At 42.6% G+C, this 25,315-nt stretch overlaps 3 protein-coding genes across 9 annotated transcripts; 1 reads left to right on the forward strand and 2 right to left on the reverse strand.

The window, feature by feature from the left end:
* Nucleotides 1-674: 674 nt before the first annotated feature.
* cant1b (calcium activated nucleotidase 1b) lies at nt 675-7,917 on the forward strand. 4 transcript variants are annotated; one of them, XM_038714155.1, is made up of 5 exons: nt 675-912; nt 3,924-4,520; nt 4,618-4,758; nt 5,303-5,506; nt 6,067-7,917. In XM_038714155.1, exons 2-5 carry the CDS (start codon nt 3,983-3,985, stop codon nt 6,435-6,437), a joined length of 1,254 nt encoding a protein of 417 aa, XP_038570083.1. In that variant the 5' UTR covers nt 675-912; nt 3,924-3,982; the 3' UTR covers nt 6,438-7,917. The 4 variants fall into 4 exon arrangements, with proteins under 4 accessions (XP_038570083.1, XP_038570084.1, XP_038570080.1 ...); XM_038714156.1 differs by lacking the exon at nt 675-912 and adding an exon at nt 1,016-1,376; XM_038714152.1 differs by lacking the exon at nt 675-912 and adding an exon at nt 1,472-1,499.
* Nucleotides 7,918-7,977: 60 nt separating this feature from the next.
* ogal (O-GlcNAcase like) lies at nt 7,978-15,440 on the reverse strand. Its single transcript, XM_038714148.1, has 17 exons — nt 15,086-15,440; nt 14,645-14,696; nt 14,276-14,373; nt 13,321-13,451; nt 12,724-12,895; nt 12,374-12,472; nt 12,129-12,268; nt 11,902-12,046; nt 11,370-11,468; nt 11,019-11,263; nt 10,751-10,925; nt 9,746-9,831; nt 9,457-9,549; nt 9,289-9,377; nt 9,089-9,209; nt 8,869-8,998; nt 7,978-8,437 (listed from the first exon to the last, which is right to left on the reverse strand). Exons 1-17 carry the CDS (start codon nt 15,156-15,158, stop codon nt 8,301-8,303), a joined length of 2,085 nt encoding a protein of 694 aa, XP_038570076.1. The 5' UTR covers nt 15,159-15,440; the 3' UTR covers nt 7,978-8,300.
* Nucleotides 15,441-16,787: 1,347 nt separating this feature from the next.
* LOC119899556 (peroxisome proliferator-activated receptor gamma coactivator-related protein 1-like) lies at nt 16,788-24,317 on the reverse strand. 4 transcript variants are annotated; one of them, XM_038714164.1, is made up of 11 exons: nt 23,900-24,317; nt 22,495-22,599; nt 22,073-22,222; nt 19,970-21,662; nt 19,762-19,815; nt 18,814-19,681; nt 18,523-18,648; nt 18,294-18,354; nt 18,089-18,210; nt 17,845-17,996; nt 16,788-17,207 (listed from the first exon to the last, which is right to left on the reverse strand). In XM_038714164.1, exons 1-11 carry the CDS (start codon nt 23,993-23,995, stop codon nt 17,101-17,103), a joined length of 3,534 nt encoding a protein of 1,177 aa, XP_038570092.1. In that variant the 5' UTR covers nt 23,996-24,317; the 3' UTR covers nt 16,788-17,100. The 4 variants fall into 4 exon arrangements, with proteins under 4 accessions (XP_038570092.1, XP_038570090.1, XP_038570089.1 ...); XM_038714162.1 differs by having other exon boundaries at nt 18,294-18,351; nt 18,523-18,729; nt 23,900-24,316; XM_038714161.1 differs by having other exon boundaries at nt 18,523-18,729; nt 23,900-24,315.
* Between the last annotated feature and the right edge of the window lie 998 nt (nt 24,318-25,315).

The following is a 25,315-nucleotide window of genomic DNA, read 5'->3' on the forward strand; positions in this document are numbered from 1 at the left end:
TTCACTTTTTGCCGTTCAGACAATCAAACACTCGCTACGCACCTCCTGATTCAGAGTTACGCTGCTCTTATAACACCATCTGTCACGTGTGTTCTGCTTAGAACGAGGAGAGGAAGCGAGCCGAGCATTGAGTGCTGCTGTGCTCGCGTCGTGATTCAGCAGCGGCGCACCGAATGCATGTTGAGGAAACACTGTTGAATGTTATATTGCTCCCAAATAAGATGCAGCCCTGTGACAAAAGTAGAATTTGTGCCACTTAAGTACACTATTAAAGCAAGGTTGATACTTCATTATTGATCTTGTGGCCCTGTCTTGAAATCTAGTTTTAAGACATTTATTTTAGTTTATACTGGGCTCACATGGGGCATATTTCCAATTCAAGTTTCATTTAATCACACTGACACAAAGAGACACAGAAAACCAAGGCTAGCTCTACCAATAGGAGTGCTGGTTGATTTCTGGGTAAATAATGAAGTCACCACTTACACTCAGTTGCCAGTTTATTATGTACATGTAGCTAAACTAATATTTTGTCAGACTCATTTATATCAATGAGTAAATAAAGACCAGATAATTAATGAGGTCAAGGATTGAGGGGCCTAACAGCTATTTATAACCCAGACCCCTCTGAAAGGTTAGTCCGCCCATGGCTAGACATTTCACCCATTTTGTGAACTTGTAATCAATAATATATAGTGGTATTTATACGGAGTGTTTAAATATCAGTTATGCCACTGTAAGGCATTGTTTGGATATTAGTTTTTGATTGTACAGGCTGTGAGTTGAATGTTGAACCGCATCAGTTCAGTTGTTTCGTCCAGACAGGAGGAGCTAATTACAGGGAGACTGCTCACCAAACAGCCCGTCAAATATGGCCAACCGAGCGCTTGGCTTTAAGACCCTCTGCACCAGGTAAGGCCTGAGGTTTCAAAGGTCACGAAATGACGACCAGGTGAACTCTTAACTCAGTTCAGCTTCGTGTCCAGTGTTGATAATGTTAACGTTTGCCTGGCAGAGGTTAATGCTAACAAGCTGAAGAGGCTAGCTGATGTTAGCTTCATCGTGGCTAACCGTTTTAAATGAAACCGGTGTTTCCGATACTTGTAACTTGTAGCTCTAAGCATGTGTTTAGCTAACTGACAACTATATTGTGCTTAAGTACGTCGAAGTTAAATCTGTAGATTTACGTGTGGTTAAAGTAGTTGAAAGTTTTGAGGTTTAACGTTTTGTTTACTTGTGTAACAGCCGGTCAAAGTTTAGAAATGTGCTTTACGTTACGGGAGGGTAAACGAGCTTCAGTGCTAAGTTACATCACCAATTAAAGCAGACTTACGGTGGACAAGAACTGCACATTGTTTTAATCAGCTCTCTGCACGGTAGGAACATGTCCTTGTAATGTTATTGGTCAATCGTGAGTTAAGAGATGACTCCACTACCTGTTTGCATCTGTTGCAACTTCTACTTTAATAAGAATTACTCTCTGTTAATGGTAAATACAGGTGGGTTTTTTTCACTTTGTTGGGGGTTTTTTGTCAGTGTTTCATACTTGTGGTCTTTCATGAGTGTTTTTTCCCCCGTTTAACCATTCAAACTGACATACAATACATGAAAATGCCATAAAAAGATATTGAGACACCTCTGAAAGCTGTGCGCAAATAACATAGATGGAGAAAAAGTGCATGCATTTTTAGCTTTATTTTCACTTGGAGTGAAAGGTAATCGGAAACTTAGCTGTATTAAAGTCATCCAGGGGATTGGGACTTATATTTTGATATTATTTTATCATCCCACTTGTATTAAAACTCAGATACCTTTTACAGGTTTGGTTTTGATGACCAACATGTTCCTCCGCATTGACCTAGATTTCATTTAAATTTTTAGTGAAGCCTGGCTTTCTTTCTGGAGGAGAGAGTAGAAACCTGAAAGAGTAGAAACCTGAGATAGTGTAATGGATAGAAAAGGAGGAGACTTGGTGAGATAGAGATCAGTTGTTCATGTGGGACAGAGGGCTGTAGGGACGTGGAGTTTATTATGGGCTGCATGAGAAGGAGAACAACATGATGGTTACAGCGTGTTCAGGACAGAAGAGGCGAAGAAAGGGTGAATAACAGAATTTCTTCATACAGGGTACAGAGAGGCTGTGTTGGGGTCTGTGCTGTAGGGCTGGGAAATAGGAGACGTGCATACTAGTGACAATGAAGACATTTGTTGGCCAAGAGTTTGACAACTTTATGTGTGCATGTTAAAAAGGATGTTAGTTGAGGAGTGTTAACTTGTTTAGACAGAGGGTCAGGGGAAAGAAGTATTTCTTGCCAGCCAGATGTGATATAAGATTGTGTGGTCCACTTCAGTAATACTACATATTTCTACGAACTGGTTTGTGTTACATCCTTATGTTTGAGAAAATAGTCGTTAAGGATAATATTGCTCTCACAGAGACAGACATTTTATTGACGCTGTTGTAACATTTATTTTGGGTTGCTAAATGGTGATGGTTTCTCTGTTTAATTACACAAGTGCTCTGCTGCTTCAGTTCCACCTAGACATTGCTTCAGCTTTGCCATAAATGTGTAAGATCCCGTTTATTTTGAAACTGTATTGTTATGTTATCCTGCTGAGATGGTTGTAATATTATGCTATAATTATACGTTTTAATCTCAGGCAGTTATTCAGAATTGTTAGAGAGGTGTAATTTTTCAGGAAAGCACTGCATGTGCTGATGTAGTAAACTTAAGCATTGTTGTTTTTTCTTTTACTGCTATTACAGAGAAGTGATGTTCTCAGAAATTATAATATTGGCCATTATTTCTTTACAATGATTTAAACAGGGAGAAACCACATTATGTGTGCATGTAGGTTGAAGGAGCTCAATCTATGACTGTAATAAAGCTTATTTACTCTACCCACTGGTTGCACTTGAAAATTATTAACAAATAATTCTCCCAGCAACTGAGAAAAACTATTTTGTTTCTAACATGATAAATCTTTCACTTTACCCATTGATCCATGCATCCCATGCATTTCACTTAATCCACATAGGAACATGGACATTATTTGAAAGAGGTGTTAAGCCTCCCATATCCTGACGCATCTTTCCACGTGATCAATGTAGTTAGTAGAGTGTCTAAACAACAGTCACACTCATTAAACATGTGGCGTTTTCTGGGTGAAATAGTGTTATTCTTAAATAATATGTAAGTGTATTCATTTTTAATGATGTTATTGGAAATATTCTTTTTCACGCGAGGTGGCACACATTTTCTATAAAACATTGACTCCTGTTCAAGTGAAAACATGAAAATCACTAAAAGAAACCAGGGTTGGCTTTTTTCCCTTAAGGCACTAGTGAAATGCAGTTTCAGTTTACAAACAAATATCTTTGCAACTCAGGAGGACAAAATAATTTGACAAAACATCAGAACAGTGCAAGGTCAATTATAGGCTTGTCGTGCCGAGGAAGTAGGACGTGCCAGCTACCTACTCCATATGCATATTAGTGGTTTTGCTTGAACAGCACAACAAAGCTCTGTTTTGAACAAAGAACAATAGGAACATGTTGTTCTCCTCCGCCCTGTTCATTCTTTCATCCTCCCCAGCTATTGTTTTTATGCAAACTTTATAAAGATCTTTTATGAGATTAACAATACAAAGCAGATACAAATAATCATTTGAATCTTGTCTACTGAAAACTATTCCAGGTCATTCTGTACAGTACCATGTAATGAACACTAACGTGACAATTTGACACATGATTTGAATAACTAAAGAAATCCTGTAATTATGCATACTGATTTTTGGTTATTTTAATGTCTTCTTTTCTTACAGTTTTTGCATTGGCACTCTTCTCTTATTGTCAGTTTTATTATAGACCACATCCTCCATCGTGCCTCTTTGCTGATGTGCCTCTCTATGCTCAATCCCAGGCTATAATGGTGATCACCTCCAGTCCAAGCCTGACAGTGAGGATGAAGACGATACTTCCATGACCTCCTTCGGTGTTGCTGTCCGAGGCCTCCCCCTGGCCTTGGCCTCCATGACTCAAGCTACCACATCAGACTCACGCTTCCACCCCAAATGGCGGGCGATCACTGTGGCGACCCTGCTGGCTTTAGTGCTCATGTTATACCTGCACCGGACAGTAGGAGACAGAGACACTGCAACTAGACCTTACCACCGCAACAGGGTTCACCCTCTGCAACTGTACAGTGAGGGTGATGATGATGTCTTAAGGGACACTAACAGACAAACTGCACAAAGCCTCCCCCGCTTCCAGAAAAGGGGAAAACCTTACAATTACACATATCCGTTAAGTCCACCGGAGAAGACAAAGCACGGGATCCGCTACCGTATTGGTGTGATTGCAGACCTGGACACAGCGTCGCGTAGCTCTAAGGATCAGACATGGTTCAGCTACATGAAAAGAGGTTACCTGACTGTTTCAGAAAGCGCTGACAGACTGGGGGTAGAGTGGGATGCTGAGACGGACACTCTGGAGAGTCATCTGGCTGAGAAAGGACGAGGTAGAGGGACACACACACACACACACACACACACACACAGATCTATTATTCTTTGCATATATCCATTATATTTGTGTTCTCACAAACTGTACTGCAGGTATGGAGCTATCTGAGCTGGTGGTGTTCAACGGTCACCTGTACAGTGTGGACGACCGTACGGGCGTGGTGTACAGGATCGAGGGCAACCAGGCTGTCCCCTGGGTTATATTACCCGATGGTGACGGCTCAGTCTCCAAAGGTCAGTCTCCAATAGACGTGTTGCCTCTATTCCTTGCATACATGTAGGTCCTTTTGAGCAACATTTCAACTATTCTAACTGGTTTAAAGTGAATATTTTGATTTCCTTCAACAGCACAACTTCGCACTGAAGTCTAAAACTATAAACTACAAAATGTAGTCCAAAGACTTAAATTGTGTCAGTGTATGTTGTCCACTATAGTTGGAAAATCAGTAGAAAACAATTGGCAACACAAAAACAAGTGTTTTAAAGCCCCCAACATACTTGCTTTTTAACAATGCGTAGGCCAACTGCATACCGCCACCACCTGGGCTTGTTTGTGGAACAGTAGATTGCGGCTGACATGCCGGTCAGATTGACATACTGCCCCCACGTTCATGTGGTGAATTTCATCTTGCAGACGCGTAGCATTAATTTCTGGAGACATGCACAACCTATACTCAGGATATGCCCGGCGGCCATCTTACAAACACATAGTTAAAAGCAAGTATGGCTTAAGAGGTTCACACGCCTTCTTACAAATCAGTCCTTGTTTTGTGTGAAGGATTCAAGGCAGAGTGGCTGGCAGTGAAAGATGAGCACCTGTATGTCGGCGGCCTGGGGAAGGAGTGGACCACGACCTCTGGGGTAGTCGTCAACAACAACCCAGAGTGGGTGAAAGTTGTTGGCTACCATGGTGACGTGGCGCATGAGAACTGGGTGCCGTACTACAACGCCCTGCGGGGCGCAACAGGGATCCAACCACCAGGTTCTGACAAATTGTTTTGGTTTCTTCTTTATTGTCCTGTCCAAACACACACAACAATGTCTGAATCGGTATCTGTATTATTGGCACCAAGGGTATAGTTTTGGTTTCAGGTCTTAGTGGTTATATAATCCAGAAAACAAACAAACATTGAATTAAATTTGTGTGTTGTGATTGCACTAACCATATTTAAAATCACATTTAGTTTCATTGTAAGATGTTGTATTTGCAGCTTTTGCTAAAAAAACAAAACAAAACTGTAAATCAAAAGAGGAGATGACAAGCACACTGCAGCACCAATCTCTACCAATAAGAGGGTAGTTATAGCTTGCACATAGTCTGGGAGGCAAAACCCAGGGCAGAAAAGGTTTCTGCAGGAAAACCTTTAGCCATGGTTTGGAATGAACTGAGCTGCTCTTATTTGGATTTTGACTAACTAATCCTGTAATAGCAGGGGGAAAAATAGGATTTAGAAAAGTGAAAATTACACCCATGATTGTCACTGACAATTATATACAGTCTCTGTAATTCATACACCTTCTATAACTGTTCTTGTTCTATAGGCTACCTCATACATGAGTCAGCAGCGTGGAGCGAGCGTCTCCAGCGCTGGTTCTTTCTCCCTCGCCGTGCCAGTCGCGAGCACTACGAAGAGACTGCAGACGAGCGACGTGCCACCAACCTCCTCCTGTCGTGCCCCGCAGATTTCAGCTCCGTAACAGTGCGGCACGTCGGACCGCTCAACCCAACCCACGGCTTCTCCTCGTTTAAATTTGTTCCAGACACAGACGATCAGATCATTCTGGCCCTGAAATCTGAAGAAGATGCAGGCAGGATTGCCACCTACATCATTGCATTTACTCTAGACGGTCGAGTGCTGATGCCCGAGACAAAGATAGGGGATGTAAAGTACGAAGGGCTGGAGTTTATTTGACAAGGACGGCGCTGAAGGTGCACACATTCCTGAAGGCAAAACATCAAAATCTATATACATGCAGCATTGTTGTTTTGAGTGCTAAATATTACATTCTCCTCTCAGTTTTACTGTGCAATAATGTCGTATGACCCAAAGTTATAAATATACATAATTATAGTTTATGATACTTGATGAGGTAAAAGGGTAGGAAATGCCATACCATCACTACCCGGGGAGGACAATGATGTGTCGCCCATGATTGACCATGTGCGACTGTTATGGTCAGCCAATCTGTGACCGGCGATCACCCATAAACTGTCACTAGTTAGTCACCACCTGATAAGATTTTAAACATTTTAAAGTCTTAACTAGTTTATATCTGTGCTGGTAGATTGATAGTTTTATCTAAGCCTTGAGATGAACATCGTGGTTTGATTAGACACTACTGATATTACAGAGGCGTAACAGCAAACACCAGGTAATGTGGCTCTCTTCTCCTGCAGCCAAACTCTGCTGGCCAGACTCTCAGGGGAACAAGGTGAAAAAAAGATCAGATATTTGCAAAAATAGAAATGAATGTCCTTGAATTACTTGAAATATTTAACATACTCATCGCTTTGTGTTTTATCAAATCTCTTACGACACAGTGAAGTCTCTTGATGCAGATCAACGTCTGCATCGTAAACTGCGTAAGCTTTTCTGAGCAGAGGCCTGTACTATGAAGGGAGTTTAACCTACTCAGACTTTACTCTGGGTTATCAAGGAAAGTCAGGGTTGACAAACTGACCGCCTAGATTGGTGTTAAAAGGCACTACGACAGTGAATTAAGATGTTGCTTAGTTGATTGGAGTTTGCATAAAGTGGAGTAAATTTGCTTGTAAATTTCATCTAGATTGAGTTTTTACTCAGATTATTATCCCCATCCCCTGGCTCTGTATTTTCTGGACATGTAAAAATCTAAATATGTGAAACATTTAGGATAATTCGGTTATACACATTGGCTACATCTCAGAAATGTGCCTGTTAATGAATTTGCCCTAAATGACAGTGTGCAGGACTACCTGTATGAATGCAATGATTGATTCTAACAGTCTATAAAGTACTATGTATTGATAGTTCTCATTAACACTGTTGTATAGCCCACACTTATAATAGCCTGTTCATGTATACAGGGTCACATGAAGGTAACGTGTTCTGAGCGGTTTAGAGGTGCGGCTTAAATTGCCATGACAGCATACCTTCTTACCCACCTTTCGTTGTACGGTTTAATTAGGAAGTTACACCTGACGTCACAAAGTTACTCCTGAAGTTACCTCGATAAGCCAGTTACCTCGCTTCGTACAGGCCTCAGGTCAATTGTTGGCTCACATATGTTGAACTGAATATCATTAGCTTCTCAAGCCAGAGAACAAGTGAAACACCAGCTATTTTATTTAATATTAATCATTATATTCCTTTTGTATCCTCAAATCACAAATAATTAAAATATCTACTATTACCTGAATGTTGTCGTATTCTTTAATGCAACAAATCAAACTTTAAACAGTTGTAGTCATAATGTTAACATATTTATTGTGCTGGGTTTAACAACAATTATCTAAAAATTTATATATTTTCAAATTTTTATGTCTATAAAATCAGTGTTACATTACACTTCACATGATGCAGTACTTTGTTCCACACATTTTATTAAGCATTTCTTGACTAATGTAGGAGGACATTGGCAAATGGTGATTATCACCAAATTACACAACTAATGATGTTAATTGATTAATAATGGCGGCGGTTTTTAGTTTGGCATGCTGTAAACTTTGCAGTTATTCTCACAGTTGTATGTCAAAACATTTCAAACCTGAGGGAAATCCCTGTGATTGATCTTGCTCACAGGCCTGTTCCCATGGCAATGATGTCTTGAGGTAGACCAGCCGTGTTTATTGGTTTAAAGGAGCCCAGTTTTGTGTAAAAGTCGAGCATCCTCCGATCGCTCTGCCTCAGCTCACAGAACGCTCCTCTGGAACCTTGAAAGTTATGGAAAAGGAAACAAAGACGGTGTTGGGAATCTAATCTTTATTCTCTATAGTCTTAAGAAAGGACGAATTATGTTACTGAGACAATGTCACGCAGCATCAGTGACTCAAAGCCAGACCCAAAACCAGACCCAGCCAGTGTTATTGCACAGCTTAGGTGCCTGCAGATTTATAACTGTGCTTGTACCATCGGCAACTGGATTTGTTTTTCTAATGACTGCTGTGTGTTTGAGGTTTTATATTTAAACCTGTAAGAGTTTATCAAACTAAAGCATATTTTCTGCTGAATACTGATAAGAGTTGAGGTCACACTGCTCTGTGTGCCATCGCATGTCTCCAGGACTGTCCTCCAGGTTACTTTAGAGAGGGAAAGACGACCTTCCTGGCTGTATTGTATTTGGGGGGAAAAAAGTAAGACCTACCACTGCTCCTAATGGAGGACAACAGCTGACCAATCATGCGCTTTGCTGGAGAGGGATCAGTGACCCTGGGCAGCACTTGCATGGTAACCAGGGAGGGGAAGTCCTCAAACATTGAGTCACCTACTGCCCTCTAGAGGTATGAGATCAAACAAAATAGTAATTTAACATTTTTTTCTTCACCTGGTATTCTGGAAAACGATTAGATATCGCATTTGATCACCTGAATCTTGGCTGCTGCTGGTTTGGCATCAGTTAGTGCCAGGGCGTAACCACACATCCCAGTGTCATCTTCCAGGACAAGAGCACAGTGAGGGGAAGGTGAGACTTCACCTGCTGACAGGCTGCAGTGGGGACAAGGGAAAGTTAAGACTGAGGTATGAAAGCATAAATGCTGCAGAGAGAAATTAGATTCTTTCTTACCCATCACAGATGCGTGGAGGCTGCGTCATCAGGGGCACTTTGCCCTCTCCTGCTCTCTGCATCTCCCTGAAAATCCTTTGCACCTCCATCTAGGACACAAAACATGTTACATCACTACTGACGTCGAACAAAAATGTATCAAGTGTCCAGAGGATCTCCCATGCTAACCTTGTCATCGGGGCAGTACGGCCGTATGCAGTAAACAGCCGTCGTGGGAGGATGTCTGAAGAGGTCCCTGTTTCCGTGACAGGGCAGCATTCTCTGCAAGTACAAATGTAAAGTATATTATTTGTATATTCATGTAGACTGACTCTGAAAAATGATTGAGATAACAATACCTTGTCCTATTAATCACAGCTATCACTGTACACATGGTGGAAAAACTGGCAGATTTAATCTAGAAAAATGATGTTTTAAAATGTGTCCCTGTCTTTATACACTGCAATGATGAAGTTACCTGGAACTCTCCAGAGAGGCCACCTCTGAAGCCCCAGGGCTCAGGATCATTGTTCATTAGCTGGGCTGAGGGCTGACCCTGCCCTCCTATGGGAAGCAAACACAGCATTTGAAGCTTAAGGATGGTTATGGATTAACATTTGTCATAAATGTGGTTACAGACAACCATTATGACAAGCATGAATCAGAGGCCGTATTACTCTGCATAAATTCACACGACCGATGACTCTGTTGTGTTACCCAGACACACTGCACGTGGCAAAGCCGCATGGCACCTCTGCAACTTAAAAACCTAAAAACGCTGGTAAGCATATCCACCATTGCCTTAATCGCAGGCGTTACTGCTTAATTTCATGACTGCTATAGCAGTGGAGATCCTGCCCTTACAATCTCATGAATTTCTTCCCGACTACAATTTCTGCCTTCATTATATATTGTAATGAATTCTGTAATACCTCCATGATTTTTGTAGTCGCAGGATTGAGAGTTGTTGCAGGAATTGTTCTCTACATGTTCTAATGGGACTCATTTCATAAAAAAAAAAATGGCTTTAGGGTAAGAGCTTATTATGTTTGAATGGATCATTACTTTGCACATTTACATATTTCTCTTAGATGTCTCCTGTAATCAGACATGTTGGGGTAATCAATTCATCAGCGTGACAGCCTTCTTCTGCATTGTGACGTGCTGGAAGAAGGAACAAATTAATTGTTGAGTGATGAAAATACACAGACGCCTGGTGTGATTGGTTTCTTTGCAGTTATTTTTTTCCCAGCTTGGGTACAAATTCTCTGATTTTACTTTTCTTTCACGCTGCTCCCTATTGAAAATTAACAGACACCACCGAGTCCTGTTTGTCTTCAGCCTTAATCACTCGCAAGTAGCAGATGCAGCAGAAACAAGAGGTATTTTTCTCCTTTAACATGCCTACAACAGCTTTACTCCCCAACATGTTCCTTTCACACCAGCCTGTGTTGTTCGACCATCATTACAAGAGTTTTCCCACCTAGTGTTTTCACATAGGCTCGAGCCAGACCGACCCCACTCTTAATGTCACAGATGTAGTTGTAGAGGTCGTACAGAATGCTGCGGTTTGGGGCATTTGAGAGACGATTGAACATCTGCACCACGGCCTCGCACATGTCATCGAACTGCTGCGCTCTGGAGCACCACTCTGCTGTCTGAAAAACAGTGCCTAAGCATAAATGTACTGGATAAAGAACATTATTCACAACGTTATTCGCTTTTTAAATAGCAGAAACACGCAACACTACCTTGTCCGTCTGTTCAGTGGCGGCCGGACTGTGGTTCCTGAGCCAGTCCAGCTCCTGCAGCATGGTCCTGGCTGTCGGCCCGTATTCGTACGGTAGGTAGAAGAGTTCGGACAGCAGCTTCAGGTCATCCAGGGTCAGGGGCTCTGCTGTGTACAGCCGGTTCTCCCCAGGTCCAGGAACATAGGCGCTCTCTCCCATATCAGTCTGCATGGGCTCCTCATCTGACGCCTCTTTCCTGAGACGAGCTGGAGAACGACAAGGTCCAGGAACGATGATTTACTGTACATGATACCCACCCCATCTCTGCCTTTTCATATCATTAAACTGTTTGCTGTTCTTTCGGAACTCTACCTCCAGGTTGGTCGGTGCTCATAAACTCCTGCAGCCAGTCAGTGAGGGCCATGATCAGGGCTCTTTGGGGGCTGTAGCAGGGGTCCTGCTCCTCATCACCTATGATGGAGGTCAGAGACAATGAGACAACCCAGTGTTTCCACCAATGTCACATATTTCTGACTCCATTTGATGTAAATGGGAAACCTTAGAAAATGTTATCCTGAGTTGGAACACTGATGAAATGTGGGAACAAGCAGATATAACATTTTGTGACAGGGGTGCACAGCCATCTCTATTCTTCAGGTTGGACCCCCAAACATACATCTTGAAATACCATTGTAACATCAATCTATATCTATATAATCCTGTTCTGTTGGTGCATTTAAGTGGTTTTGGGAGGAGGAAAATGCACTCTAAGAGCCTATGTTGTGCTTTGGAAAAAAAAAACATGGAAGTAGAAATTGCTATATTGTAAAAGCAAATAGTCTGCATATTTTCCAAAGCAGCTGGATACAATCAAAGGCAGCACAGAGTCTTTAAAGACACTCACCCATTTCCACATCCCTCTGTCCTCCTTCAGTGGTTGCTTTACACCATGTTGCCAAGGTGTGGATAGCCACAAAGTTTGGGTAAAACTCACAGTTGGGGTTGGTGAGCACTCCTCTCAGTTTGGGAATCAGCTCGGTGGGACGATCCTAATAGAAGATAATGTTAATTATTTCTGGAGACAGATCCCTGGGGTCAGACAGGAGCACACGTTACAATACCATCTTGTACCTTAAAGGGTCCGAGGAAAAGCCTTTGGGGGTCATAGTCGTTGGCGTGGATATTGTCCCAGATGACTGGTGCCCTCTTCAGGACGGAGGACACCTCTTCTATGGACTCAACAGATATTTTGTGGGATACCACTTTGGGACCTAAATGAATTAGAGAGACAGAGAAATGTGTTATGAAACTGCACTCTGTAGGGTTTTAACACATCAGCGCAGGTACCGTGAGATGCTAGTTCAGTGCAGCCTCACCAGTCCACAGTATGTCGATCCCAGGCAGCAGCTTCTCACCCACAGTGTGCAGGTAAGAGGACTGGGACACACTGGGAGTACAGAATGCAGCACAGTAATCTGGAGTTACAGGGACAGAACGAGTTACAAAAGAAGGAGAAAAAAAGCTTATTATGTAAAATAGATGTATTACACAGTGTATACAGTGCTGTGAAAATGTTTGCCCCTTCCTGATTTATTTTTTTGCATGTTTGTCACAAAAGTAAACACAAAATGCAGTTTTTAAATGAAGGTTTTTATTGTTAAATATTTTTGGAAAATCCAAAAAAATAACAAATCAGGAAGGGGGCAAACAGTTACTACTGCCTGACCTGTAGGACAGAAGAGGAAGGTCTCAGGCTCTCCCAGGTGCTGGTACACTGCGTTAGTAATGGCCACCTGAGCGTGGGCGAAGGAGCTGAAGGCCTGCTTATCGGCTGGACACATCTCAGTCTCGATGTCGTCAAACAATAAAGAGAAAGACCGGCAGCCAAATGACCTCACCTGAGGCAGAAATAGGACAGCTTGAGATTTGGAGGTCTTACAATTAATTAGTTTTTCCTCGTTTCCGACCAAGTAAATTTCATTTTCGGATGATAAAATTAAACTTGGAAATGTTGCTCACTTTAAGTGTGTTACACTGTGTATATACAGAGTGTAACACATACTGTACATGCCGTACAGTGAGCATCCTCCCAAGGGTTATTCCACCAGGAATTAAACTCAGTACCTGCAGCAGTGTCAGTGCCATCAGGTGCCCATTGACCTACTTGCAGTTTATCAAATGCTTTTATTTTACTGCTGCATGTTTTAAATAAAAAAAAATGTGGTGTCCAAAACAACCCCTCAGAGAGCCATAAAGCTACATACTGCGGAGATTAAATTATCTCTCCATTCTCCACCCTTCATCTTGGCATACAAAGTCCTACCTGATCCAGTTTCCTCTTCAGGGCAGCAACCTCTTTGGGGTTGGAAAAAGTAACGTCCAAGCCAGGAGAGATTGCATAGATGAACTCTACGTCGTGCTGTTGAGCTGCTGATATCAGGGCAATGAGTTGTTCTGGGGAAAGAGTAAGAGATGAGAAAAGAAATCTTATAAAAATAAAACTGTTCTCCCAGGCACAGAAAGATCTTCAGTAAATGCTGTCTAATGGGAAGGAAATGACGCACAAGTTCCCAGTTTGGATTGTTGGTTAACCAACAGCTCTCAACAATCATGGATCCACATGCTTTTCCAATGCCTAGATGCTCAAGTAGTGTCTATGATCATGAAAACGCCAGGAAAAATCCCAGTCAGCCCTGTTTGTTCTCGTTCACGTTCCAACATCACTATGCAAATGTACAAATATAATAATGTGTGACGACCCAAAGTCCACTGATAGTGTCTGTTCTGGTATACGCTTGGAGACGTGATAGCTTTAACAGGTCAAGCTTCACATCATCCCTGCCCCTACGTATGTAACTTTATTGATAAGATGCATCCACCTAACAAAAGGAGAGGCTCCAAACTGAGCCTCTTTAAGGAGATAACGATGACTCAGGATGGGACTTTGATATGACACAGATGCAAAATGAGAAATAACTACAGTTTAACAGCGACAGCTTGTGTTTCTAAGTGGTTTGATGCCAACATGTAATCCTTCTTGCAGGAAGTTTAGTGACTACATTGTGTTTTACGTTCATGTGAGTGAATATAGGGGACTAATCAAAGAGAAAATGTGATCTCCGTTTTGGGTTCTTTGACAATTACAGATGCATTATTCTGCTCAGAGGCTGCACATTTGTGGTTCTTGGCAGGTCTCAGGCCACCCTCCAGTTCCAAGAGACAGCGAGCTTTGCGACCTGATGATGAAAAAGGACAACATGTGAAGAGGTGAAACTCACCGGCCTCCTCGGCAGAGTACAAGTCCCTCCAGTACATCCTGTGTTTGTAGTCATCCTTGGGGGCGTAGAGGTACGTGTTCAAACCCCACTTCTGTTCTCTGTGAAACATCAGCAGTGTACATGATGAATACAGTTCTGTGTTTAAAAAAATGCAAATGAAACTAGGCACTGGGAGACATCTGATGCCAATATCATGTAGACAAATACATTAATGTTTGTTATATATTGGGTGTTCAGTGCTGTTAAGCTTATTCCCTGAATTAAAGGTGGACATAAAATAAACATCAGCAGCGGACACCCATTTGCCCATTTTTTTTGGGACAGGCTCCGTTTTCATGTGACTTTTAAGCTCCCTAAGAGGCCACATACCTTTTAAACAGATCTGTTCTTTGCTCCATAGTCCATGGCCGCCCATAAAAACCTGCATTAAGCAAAGGTCAAGTTATGCACCAAATGATATCACCTGACCAGAAGTGATCAATGCATGATTGATATCCTCAAAATATATCTGCAGTTCATAGCAGTCTCATTTGGATGTCTGCTGACTGAAGAGCTGTTAACCTGATGATACACAGAGCAACTTTTAGAGCAATAGTGCTGGGTAATGTTGCTGTCAATGGTAATGAGAAAAGATTACTACCGTAATCCCCTTCCAGCACCACCGCTATCCGTTCAAAACATAATCGGACTTGCCAATAGCAAGATTGCCCAGCAACACTGCTCAAGATGCCCCGTGTATCATCAGCTTTACGTTATATCAACATGATGTATGATGATATCATGATAACACTGGCTTCCCAGTCTGCTCACCTTCCACTACTCCACTGATGAACCGCCTCGCCCCACTCTGGGACGGCCCCCCGTCAGTGCCCGGTTTTGACATGGTTCACTGTTAAATTGAGTTGTCGTTCCTAACGTTACCTCAGTCTCTGCTTTCAGTTTACTAATGCTCAGGAAGACGCTCCAGCACTGACACTGCGCTATTATCAGTCATGACTCTGTGTGCCACTCTCTTTTACTGCACCGTCCTCTCACGCCTGCGCAGAGCACGTTTCAAGTGTAAAGTCTAAAGTTGTAAATACTCGGGGAGAATAAGGAAACCACCTCTTGTTTTGTTATGACTGGAGTTAACCTCAGAGTCGCACTCGCGCATGATGACAGAGCGCGTCTCACTACCGGGTGAACGTCTTAAAGGGACAGTATCCCTTTGTCTTAAAGAGACAGTGTCCCACCGTTCGCCTAAAACAGGAAGGTGCAGTCTAAATAACACAAACACTTTGCATTTCGTAGCTGAGTAAATGTATTTTTTAACTACCAGCCAGCTATTTTGTAGTGTTGGTTAAGCTGAAATGTTAATGTAGATGATGGTGTACTTTTTACACTTTCCATATAACACATGTCCCAGTTATTTCAGAGAATTGTTCCTTTTGTCAGTATTTGTGACTATACTGTGTAATAGACACATAAAACGATCATTTGTATCTGCAGTTCAATCACCTGGTAAAAATAAATAAGTAAATCCCTTATTGAAAAATCCTAAATCTATGAATATACAAATATTGATTTCAAAAGTTATATTACTAGACACAGGATGTTGATGCTCCATACTTCACTGTAAAGTCCATTCTCGGTGAACGTGAGGTGGAGTTTAATCTGATCACACCCCTAATCACTTCTATCGCGGTTTGTAATTGCTAAAATCACAATTACATGGTCAAGTGACACAATGACGACCTCCAGCAAAGTATATGGAGTTCTTGGGAATGTGAGAGGATGCGAGTGCATCTGGACATTTTAATACAGCATTGCAGGAAAGGCACAGGTGTAATTAATAACATTAAAGATTGCTCTGTTTCATGACAGCCATGACAATGAGCCACTGGGGAAACAATAGGGGCCTGGTAATGTAGCACTTAATTGGAGTACATTTATAATTACTGTTATTAGTTACACCTGTGTTTTGACAATGAATTATGTCCACAATGATAAAGGTCTACTGAAAGAGCAGAGAAGGTAAAGTCCATAACCTTGACATACATCAGCCCATAACAAGTTATCCGAGAAAGTTACATATGATGAAATGTTGAATCCCCATTTGATGTCACTGCTTCAATTCTTTGATAGGGCTGTCTTCAAGCCTCCAAACGCACATGATGTGGTGAGCGTTAAGTTGCTGATTCCATAAGGGATGGGAATATAAGAGCGAGACAATTTTTATTTTAAAAAGTGTGCAAGATTGGAGTTGAGATTAGGGGCCTGCAGAACAAACAGGTGGGATGTTATGAGATTCTTTCTCAGCAAAACCACAGAAACACGTGGAAACCGACAAGATGCAGGGTCAGTGTGAGGAAAAACATGGCTAGAGGTGGTGAGATTTAGACCGACAGACTTGTACTGTGGCAGCGAACAGTTTAACCTGTCACATATAGATGTAACGATTAACATACGTATGGTTCTTTTGGTTTAAATAAACCATAAACTCAAGTTGACATTTCACCAGGAAACACACTCGTCAACCAGAAACAGCTTTTATTTTTATACACAAATATAAAAAACTTTATCAGTGTTATGGAATGCAAAATTAATCTTTAGTGGGTTCCACTAACAACATATTATCAAATGAACAGTGCTACATATTCGTACATATTAACTCTACACATCAGAAACAACATGCATATTACGAGTCAAAACATGAAAGAAAAAAAAAACAAACATGGAAAGTCGTTACATAAGTGCGAGCATAAGGCTCTGAGGTTCATGAAAAAAGCGCTCGTTTCATCTGTGCCACATGCAGCTTGGTGTTCTTGTCCTCCCACACAGCTCTGCTACCTCTTCAATCCTCTCTGGGCCTGTTTCAGCAACGAATCAAAGTCGAGGTCCTCAATCTTGCTCTTGGCAGGAGACGGGTCTGCATCTGCATCTCTGTTTGCATCTGAGGGACATTTACAGGCTCATTGTTAACGCTCAATGACTTCCTGGGTGTACAAAGTAATGGGCACAGTCGCCCTGCAGTAAACACTCTGAAGCGTACAACGTCCACATCCACTAAAAGGACAGAAGCATTGCTTTCTGTCTGACTTATAAATCATCAGAGGCAGGTAGAGGTGTCAGAAACAGCAGCTAATAAACACCAGATGATTACGCATATGCATCATTTAGGCTGATGATGTTTCCTAACAACTCAACCTGTTTTTATGGAGTGACTCGTCTCTTATGTTTTATAATGCTCACTTTACACCGGCACTGTCAGAAAGGTGTTGATTCATCATTGCAACACTAAGCAAGTTTCCTTACACCTGTTTTGTGCAAATTTTCAATCAGCACATAAAACAACCCATTCATTCACAAAATATTTGCCAATTTTCTTGTAATTTGTTTACAATTTGCCCAACATTTGGCTGGAAACTTGACTAATGGTTGAATCAGTTAATTCACATTCTACAAGGAATATTTTATTTTGGTTTCTATGGTGCAGCTTGCAAAAACAACAGTGCTTGGAAACAAGGCTTTGACAGGGTAAATGTTTACCTTCACTATACTGTCTATGACTATGTTGTTGTGAGTCTCACCTAGGTCAGCGTAGTGAGAATTACAGAACTGTCTTCTTCCACCAAAGCAGATGTCAAACGGCAACTCATCAGGCTTCCGCAGTTTGCCGCCATTATCGATGGCTGCAAAAGCATCTTTCATGTTGTAGAATGTGACAAAGCCGTAGTGGTCGCTATGGCAAGCAAAGAGACAGAATTTTAATGCTGATAAACACAGATTAATGGTCCAAAACTTTCAAGCATAATTTTAACTGTGCATACTCACCCTCTATCTCTAAAGTGAAGCGACACACATTCTACTTCTCCGAATTGAGTGAAGCGTTCCCTCAGTTCATCATGTGTCATAGACCTGCAGATGCGGCCAACATACACCACCCTGCGTTCTTCCTATATGACAGGAATTTTGTTATTACTCACCACTCACTATTAAACAAAGAAAGAATAAACACTGACAGTAATCCTTTACTCACTATGGCTTTAAGTTTCTGAATCCTCATCTCATGCTCTTTCTTGAGCTTCCTGGACTCTCTGCTGTAGGGATGAGGAGTTGAGATGAGAGGAAGACAGAGACTGAGATTAGACTCGTAAACGCGGTAAAGCCAGGGCGAGAGGCAGAGATAAATGGTATTTTAAAGGAACACCAACATTTGATTTTCCTTTTATCAGACATCTACATGGTAAACTGCAACATTAACTGACCTGTAAACATCTCTCCACTGCCTACGGCAAACCCGCGGGGAAGGCGATCGGGATCTGGATGGGGATCTAGACTGGGACCAAGATCTGGATCTGGATCTGCTGCATCTCGACCTAGAGTAAGACCATCTGTAGCGGCGAGGTGGAGAGCGAGAAACGGAGCGTGAAGACGGCGAACATGAACTGCTCTCTGAACGCTTATGCCGGTGCCTGCAAAAAAATAATTAGTATGTGATGTGCACAAAGAGGACAAATAAAGACTCATACTGAACATGAACAACAGAAGATGATTACTTTTGTCTTTTTGGAGAGGGAGATGCAGAGCTGGAGGAGGACGACGAGGAACGAGAGCTGCAGCTGGAGTCGGAACGGGAAGATCTCCTCCCATATCTCATTTTCTCCCTCCTTCTGTCAAGAGGGCTGGGTGGGGGTGTAGGGAGAGTGCACTGGGCTGTCTGGTCTTCAGCTGCACCACAGTCTTGGTCTGCAGCAGCACTGTCCGAAGGCAACAGGACTTTGTCTGTGGATGATTTTGTGTCTGATCTGGACATTGGTTGCTCAGAGAGATGCTGCATCACAGCCTTTTCAGAGTTAATAACAGCCATGATGGCGGTGCTAACGGTTGCATTCTGTTTGTTGCATTCAGCAGCAGTTGAGTTATGAGTGGTCACCTCTTCATCAGCGCCTTTAGAAACATCCTTCAGTTTAGTGGCTCTGCTACGCTGAGTACGGTATACAGGCTCGCAGTAATCGTGATCAGAGGATACAGAAGAATAAATGTGTGCAGAGGTGTGAGCCGCGGGGAACTCTGAGAGGTTTGTGTGTGTCTTCTTGGACGGTAGAGGACGGGGGTCGATTATCTGAATGGCCTTGGATAGAGGATTTCTGCGTCTTGCTGGCAGATTGTGTTGAGTGCTGAGGATGACGTCAGTGCCGAGGGGCTCTGGGATGTTCAACATCTGAAGATGTGGTAAATTCCTGAGGGTTTTTGGAGAGCCAGGTGATTCTGAAGTGCTTAAAGCTTTAAGTGGCCCCACAGGGGGTGTCAGTACTAATCTGGATGCTCTTTCTGTTCCTACAGGCTGAGTTCTGTCCAAGTGTCCATCTGATGGTGGGTTAGAAGCACTAACAGGTTCAGGCTCACACACACTCTCCTCTTTAGCTGGAGGAGGAAGAATCAAATAGGTTACACAAGACCAAGAAATCCAACAATACAGTGTCATCAGTAATCTGGTCACTCACCTTGTGTTTCCTCAAACTGCTGCAGCAGGCTGGTCAGATCAGGCGCTTCAATTCCTTAGGTAGAAGAACAAACAGACATGTAAAGATTACTTTAGAAGATGCTGTTGATTTCTCCCATTCTTCATCATCATTGTAAACTCAATTAAATAAATGTAGCTTCAGTGCCTTCACTGCGTCAGGTTTAAAAGCCCATATCGCAACAGTTTACCTGAGTCAGGTGTTGCACTCTGCACGCTACAGCCCAACTGAAGAATGGGTGATGGTTCCTCAGGCGGGGGTTTACCGGGAGGAGCCTCTATGTGTGACACTGTATCTGGACTTGGTGACAGAGGAGTCTTTGGTTCCAGCGTGGTTTCTTTCGTCAAGTTCAGGCTGCGTTTTTGAGGTTGTAGTTTCTCGCTCCTTGAGGAAGATTCGGTTGTGGTTGCGCACAGTGCTGGAGATCTTGAGGAGATACCTGAATCTATCTCAGTAAACTTGTTTTTCATTTCCTGAAACAGGGGAGTGCAGTCCTGGTTTAGTAACGACACCTCTGACTTTGGCCATGAGGAGGATGACTGCTGTTGTGATTCAGATGTGCCTGAGGAGTCATTTTGGATTTCTTCTAAGTGCCTGGTGCCGTCAAGTTTGGAGTCTCTGCTGTTGAGGAACTCCACTTTGGACTCTGATGAGGAGAGGTCAGAGGATGGGGATGTTGTGTGGTTAACTGGAAGGGGGAGGAGGACAGGATTTGGGGGATCACTGCTGAGCAGTGTTGGTTTCTTCACTGGACTTATTTTGCTTTCAGACACAGTCACCTTTGTGTTAGCGGTGATGTCTGACAGAGGACTAGCATATGAGAGGATTTGGGATTCAGTCCTTGGGCGCTTCAATGCGCTGCGATGTAGATGAGTGGATGGTTTGGCCTCTGACAGCTGAGGCCTGGGTGGAGCAGAGGTGCGATGGGTCTTATACCCAGGAGTACGAGCTCTATGGAGCTGATCGGCACCCCTTCCTCTACCATCTGGACAGTGGTGTGCTTTCTTTGGTGCACAGCTGTTTTGTCTTTGTCCCTGTAAACAGAGGATGGGGGTCAGCTCCATGGGCGGCTCAGGGACAGAGGGCCACTTGGTGGTGTAGTTCCTCTGTTTCTCCACCAGGGGCTGTCTCTTTTGACGCAGCTGTCTGTACTGCTGGAGGCTGAGTGACTTGACCTTTGTCTCACCTTTAGGTGGCAGAACCTGATCATCGTTACTCTTCACTTCTGAGGAATGTGTTTGGGGTTCAGGTGCGGAGCCAGCTGGATTTTCAAGAGCTTTTGTGCTGCTCATTGGAACCGACACCATTTCACTTGTGTGCCCACTTGTTAGATTTTTCCCATTCAATCCCTTCTCCTCCGATTCATCAATTGAAGCCACTTGAACGTGGCCAAAGCTCACCCTCTTCTTCTCTCTGGATGGTGGAGCTCTGAGTGAGTTTCCATTCAGCAACACACTCTTTAAGAGTTTATCCCCATCACTCTTTTCATCTCCCTCTTCTTCCTCCTTTGTCTCTTTCGCAGTTACCTCGTCATCAGACACAACATTGATCTCTTCATCACACTCTTCGGTGGGTCTTTCGTACTTCCACACCTCTTCCCGAGAGAATAATGCATGCTCTCTCAGTTTATCTCCCTCCTCTTCCACATGCAGCTGCAGACAGTAGGGGTGCATGATCCTCACCAGGTTGACGAGCGACGTTGAGGTGAGGAGCTCGACTTCAGCCACCGCCTTCTTAGTTTTGGAGTGAAACAATGTTGACAGCTGTGGGGGGCTGCTCCTCTTTATTTTGCATTCATCTTTCTTTTCTTCTTCAATCTTAATTGTGAATGTTACATTTGGTGATTTGGATCTTGGTCTAAGTCTGTCAGCAAGCAACGGTTCCTAAAAAGAAGAGAGAAAAAGAAAAAACTTAGATCTTGACAGTCAAAACTTCTGTCAGCAGAAAGGGTTAATGGGACTGGCAGTGGAGTAGCATGAGAGATGATTAAGCAAACTACTGGGCCTCTGAACGGTCTGCAGATTCTGTGGACATTTTTATAAAGGCCACTAAAGACACACCTGTATAGGCAGGCGTTTGGGTAACTGGTATGCACCAGGTCTGCATCTTATGTATTTATTTTAGTACATACTATGTATTTATTGTGTACTTTTACCATGTACAGTTTTCTTTTCTATTCTACTACGTACTGAATAATAATGATTATTATATAGTGGATTTTAGGCAACGGGATTTATTATTTCCACTTAAGTTATTTTAGACTTGGGTTTCTTGTTCCTGAGTGTGCACCCACCACTGAGTTGTCCCTGCACTCCGGGTGGGCAAGGAGCTTGGTGTCTGGCAGGGTGTCGAAGGGAGTCCCATCATCATCCTCCACACTGTCCAGCATCTCAGTCAGGGCCGACAGCAGGGTCTCACTCTCTTCCTCCACCCCACTCTTACCCTGAAAAGGGTAAGAGAGGCAATCCAGATTTAAACACCTAAACTCATATTCTACCAACATTTGTCAACTTTCGACCCCAAAGGAGAATCAATAGAAAAACTGTCAGCAACATTAGGATTAATAAACCTGAACACATGTTGAGAAACATGTGAATAAAAGGAGTCATCTATAAAACTTCTAATGTACGGAGGCAACATTCCTGGGCTACTCCCAAAAATGCTCCTTAGAATGGTTCACTGCGGTGATGCATGTATGTCTGCTTGAACTCTGACCTCTGCTGCAACAGTGGAGTCTTCAAAAATGGCCAGGATTGAGTGATCCATGCAGGACTGCACGTCCACCTCCACGGCTTCCACGTCACGTTGACTAGGGACAAACTGCGGAGACACAAACACACAAACATTATATTACACCCACTGGTTGTGAATTTGTCTGCACGCTGGTCTGGTCTATCCCTTCATTCTGCAAGTTTACCATACACTCCTTCTTCCTAAGGACGTGACCGGAAGCTGAGGCACAGGACGCAACAAGCTTGACACAAACTTTCTCAGCATAAACAGGAAGAGCCAATTCTGACAAAGCTTCAGATACAGCTGTGAATAAACGCCATCAAGGCAATGCTGGTGATTAACCCATGTTTACTGAGCTCAATAAATACACTGATGAGGAGACATCTCTATGTGATATATTAGACAGACAATCAATACATTTTAAAAATAAAATTAACTAACAGCTTTCTTGATTAATCATTTGGTTTATCAAATGTCGAAAATAGTAAAATATGCAGATTACAATTCTAAAACGTTCAACAGCACAAAAACCGTCCCTGTACCAGGTATTTAGTTTACTACAATTGATGATTAACATTTGAGAAGTCAGTGAATTTGCCACTTTTGCCTAAGAGGGACTTAAACGATGAATTGATTGCAGATTCATTTTCTGTCACTCAATCAACTGCTTAATCCAGTAATCATTTCTGCTGAAAACAACTGCAGACATACGTGAATCTGAAAACTGTGCTTACTCCACACTAGGGAAAATGTGTGTTGTTTTTTTTAAGAGGGATTGAGGAAGTAGACTGAGGGGACAAGAGGCGGGTCACAACCACAACCTGCACTCCATCTCTGGAAGTTACTTGAAACAAGAGGTCAGGGCCTTCCTTACTGTAACAAGGCATTTCCCGGTAAACGCCCTTATGTGGCAGCGCCGCGGTTTATCAACGCGCATGCCTTGCAACAATATAAAATCCAGCAATACGAGGACTCTAAAGTTAAGACTAATGTTGAAGATGTAATGAAAAAGGACATGACGTTAGTAGCACGCAGGGAAGTGCTGAGGGTGCAGCCTTGTCTGAACATCTTGTACTTCACAGAGAGAATGAGCCGGTGTCCCTGTCAGCTTTCACATGTGGTGGTGGAAATTGTGTTAAACGTGAACAACGAGGTTACGATTTTATCTAACATCACATTAAGCTGTTTCCGTCGCTACACCAGCCAAATACCAGACAGATTTACCAGCTCTGCCACTACCTCAGTAGTAGTAGTAGTACTACCTTGATTGAGCCACGTGTCGCCATGCCCGCATGTGGCCTCGTGAAACGGCCGCTATCCAAACATCAAAAACTGCTCGTACACCGCTCTTTTAACATCAAAATAGCTCAGCTGAGCACACCAGTACCTCGTTGGGAATGTTGCTGGGCAGAAACTCGCTGTTGCCGGCATTTAAATCCCCGTCTTCCCCCCTCCACCGCGCCGCCATCTTGCTGCTCCACATGGTCCGCTGACAGGCCGGACGGAGACACGTGGTCACCGCATGGACGCAGCACGCAGGGAACGCCGACCTGGGATCAGTTTGACACCACCAACGTCGTTAGTGAGAGCGAGGAGATGAGTAGAAATCAGACCCAAGATCAGCTATATGCATATCGCACGTTCACGGGTTATCCATTAGTTTCCTCTCAAACTAGGCCCACATTATAGTTTTGTGCAAAGACTCAAGAGTAAATGGGTCAAAGCTTTTTTTTGGTTATATTTGGTAGATAAAAAGAAATAGTCTGATTAAGTGAACGGCTTTACATGTCTCTGTAACTACTTTTTTTAAATAGCTGCTTTCATATCACGTTAGTGTAAATTAAGTCAGATAAATCAGATGTATTGCTAGTAGAACTTTTGATGGAGGGTTTTTACAATTTTTGTTTAATTTACTTGCTTTAAAGCGACATATAGCGTCCAAATGACTACACCACAAGTTGTATTAACAGTATATGGAGCAAAGAAACGACAGGCGGCAGCAATCATCCACACACAGTAACTCTAGGTTTTATAGACATGTAATTATCCCTTATTCCTATGACACATTTTTAAGCAGTGAACTTATAAAGTAGACCGTTTGGGGGAAAAAACTAAACTGGAGGCTAAATTAATTAATGTGTTTTTTTTATAAAACAAATGCAGCATTTCAACAAAGTGAGGGAAAACCCTGTCAGATGCTGCTTAATGGTTTGTTAAGATCTGTTTTCCCCTTTATGGCTGGACGCTTTTATAGAGAGAGCACTAATAGTGTAACTGGGAATCATGTTGAAATTGAAAAGAGCACCCTGTAAAGCTGTTAAATCCACCCAAGTGCTTCATTATTTCCCATGTTATATTTGCTGAGAATATCATGAAAGTATCTGTGTTCAGCATCATACTGTGTTTGACTTTATTAGGTGGCATTACTACAATCAGTCCTTGAAGTGGTGTCCTATAGCAAAGCAAAGAGTGTATCTACTTCCTGTGGTCTGCCTCATCACCAGGACAAACAGAGATTATCTGCATGTTCAGACAATATTGATGTGTTGACTTATGTGATTAGTCCACTCTGACATAGTTTGCTGCTAGGGCCTAACAATACCCTGTTTCACTTCACATGGCACCTACTGAGGTTCAGATTTAAGTCTAAGTGTTAATTAAAATGTGTTCAGGCATCAGAAAGCATTTGGACTGTACACTAGATCATTATGATTGAATACATTTAAATGTATTTACTGCTTGTGTTCATATGATGTAATGATTTGCTGAAGCCCTGCATGACTTCTCACATGAATCACAACCA

This window comes from Micropterus salmoides, unplaced genomic scaffold, assembly GCF_014851395.1.
Source record: "Micropterus salmoides isolate LMB-PRFRI ecotype aquatic unplaced genomic scaffold, ASM1485139v1 Ms_hic_scaffold_12, whole genome shotgun sequence".
In the NCBI taxonomy this organism is placed as follows: domain Eukaryota; kingdom Metazoa; phylum Chordata; class Actinopteri; order Centrarchiformes; family Centrarchidae; genus Micropterus; species Micropterus salmoides.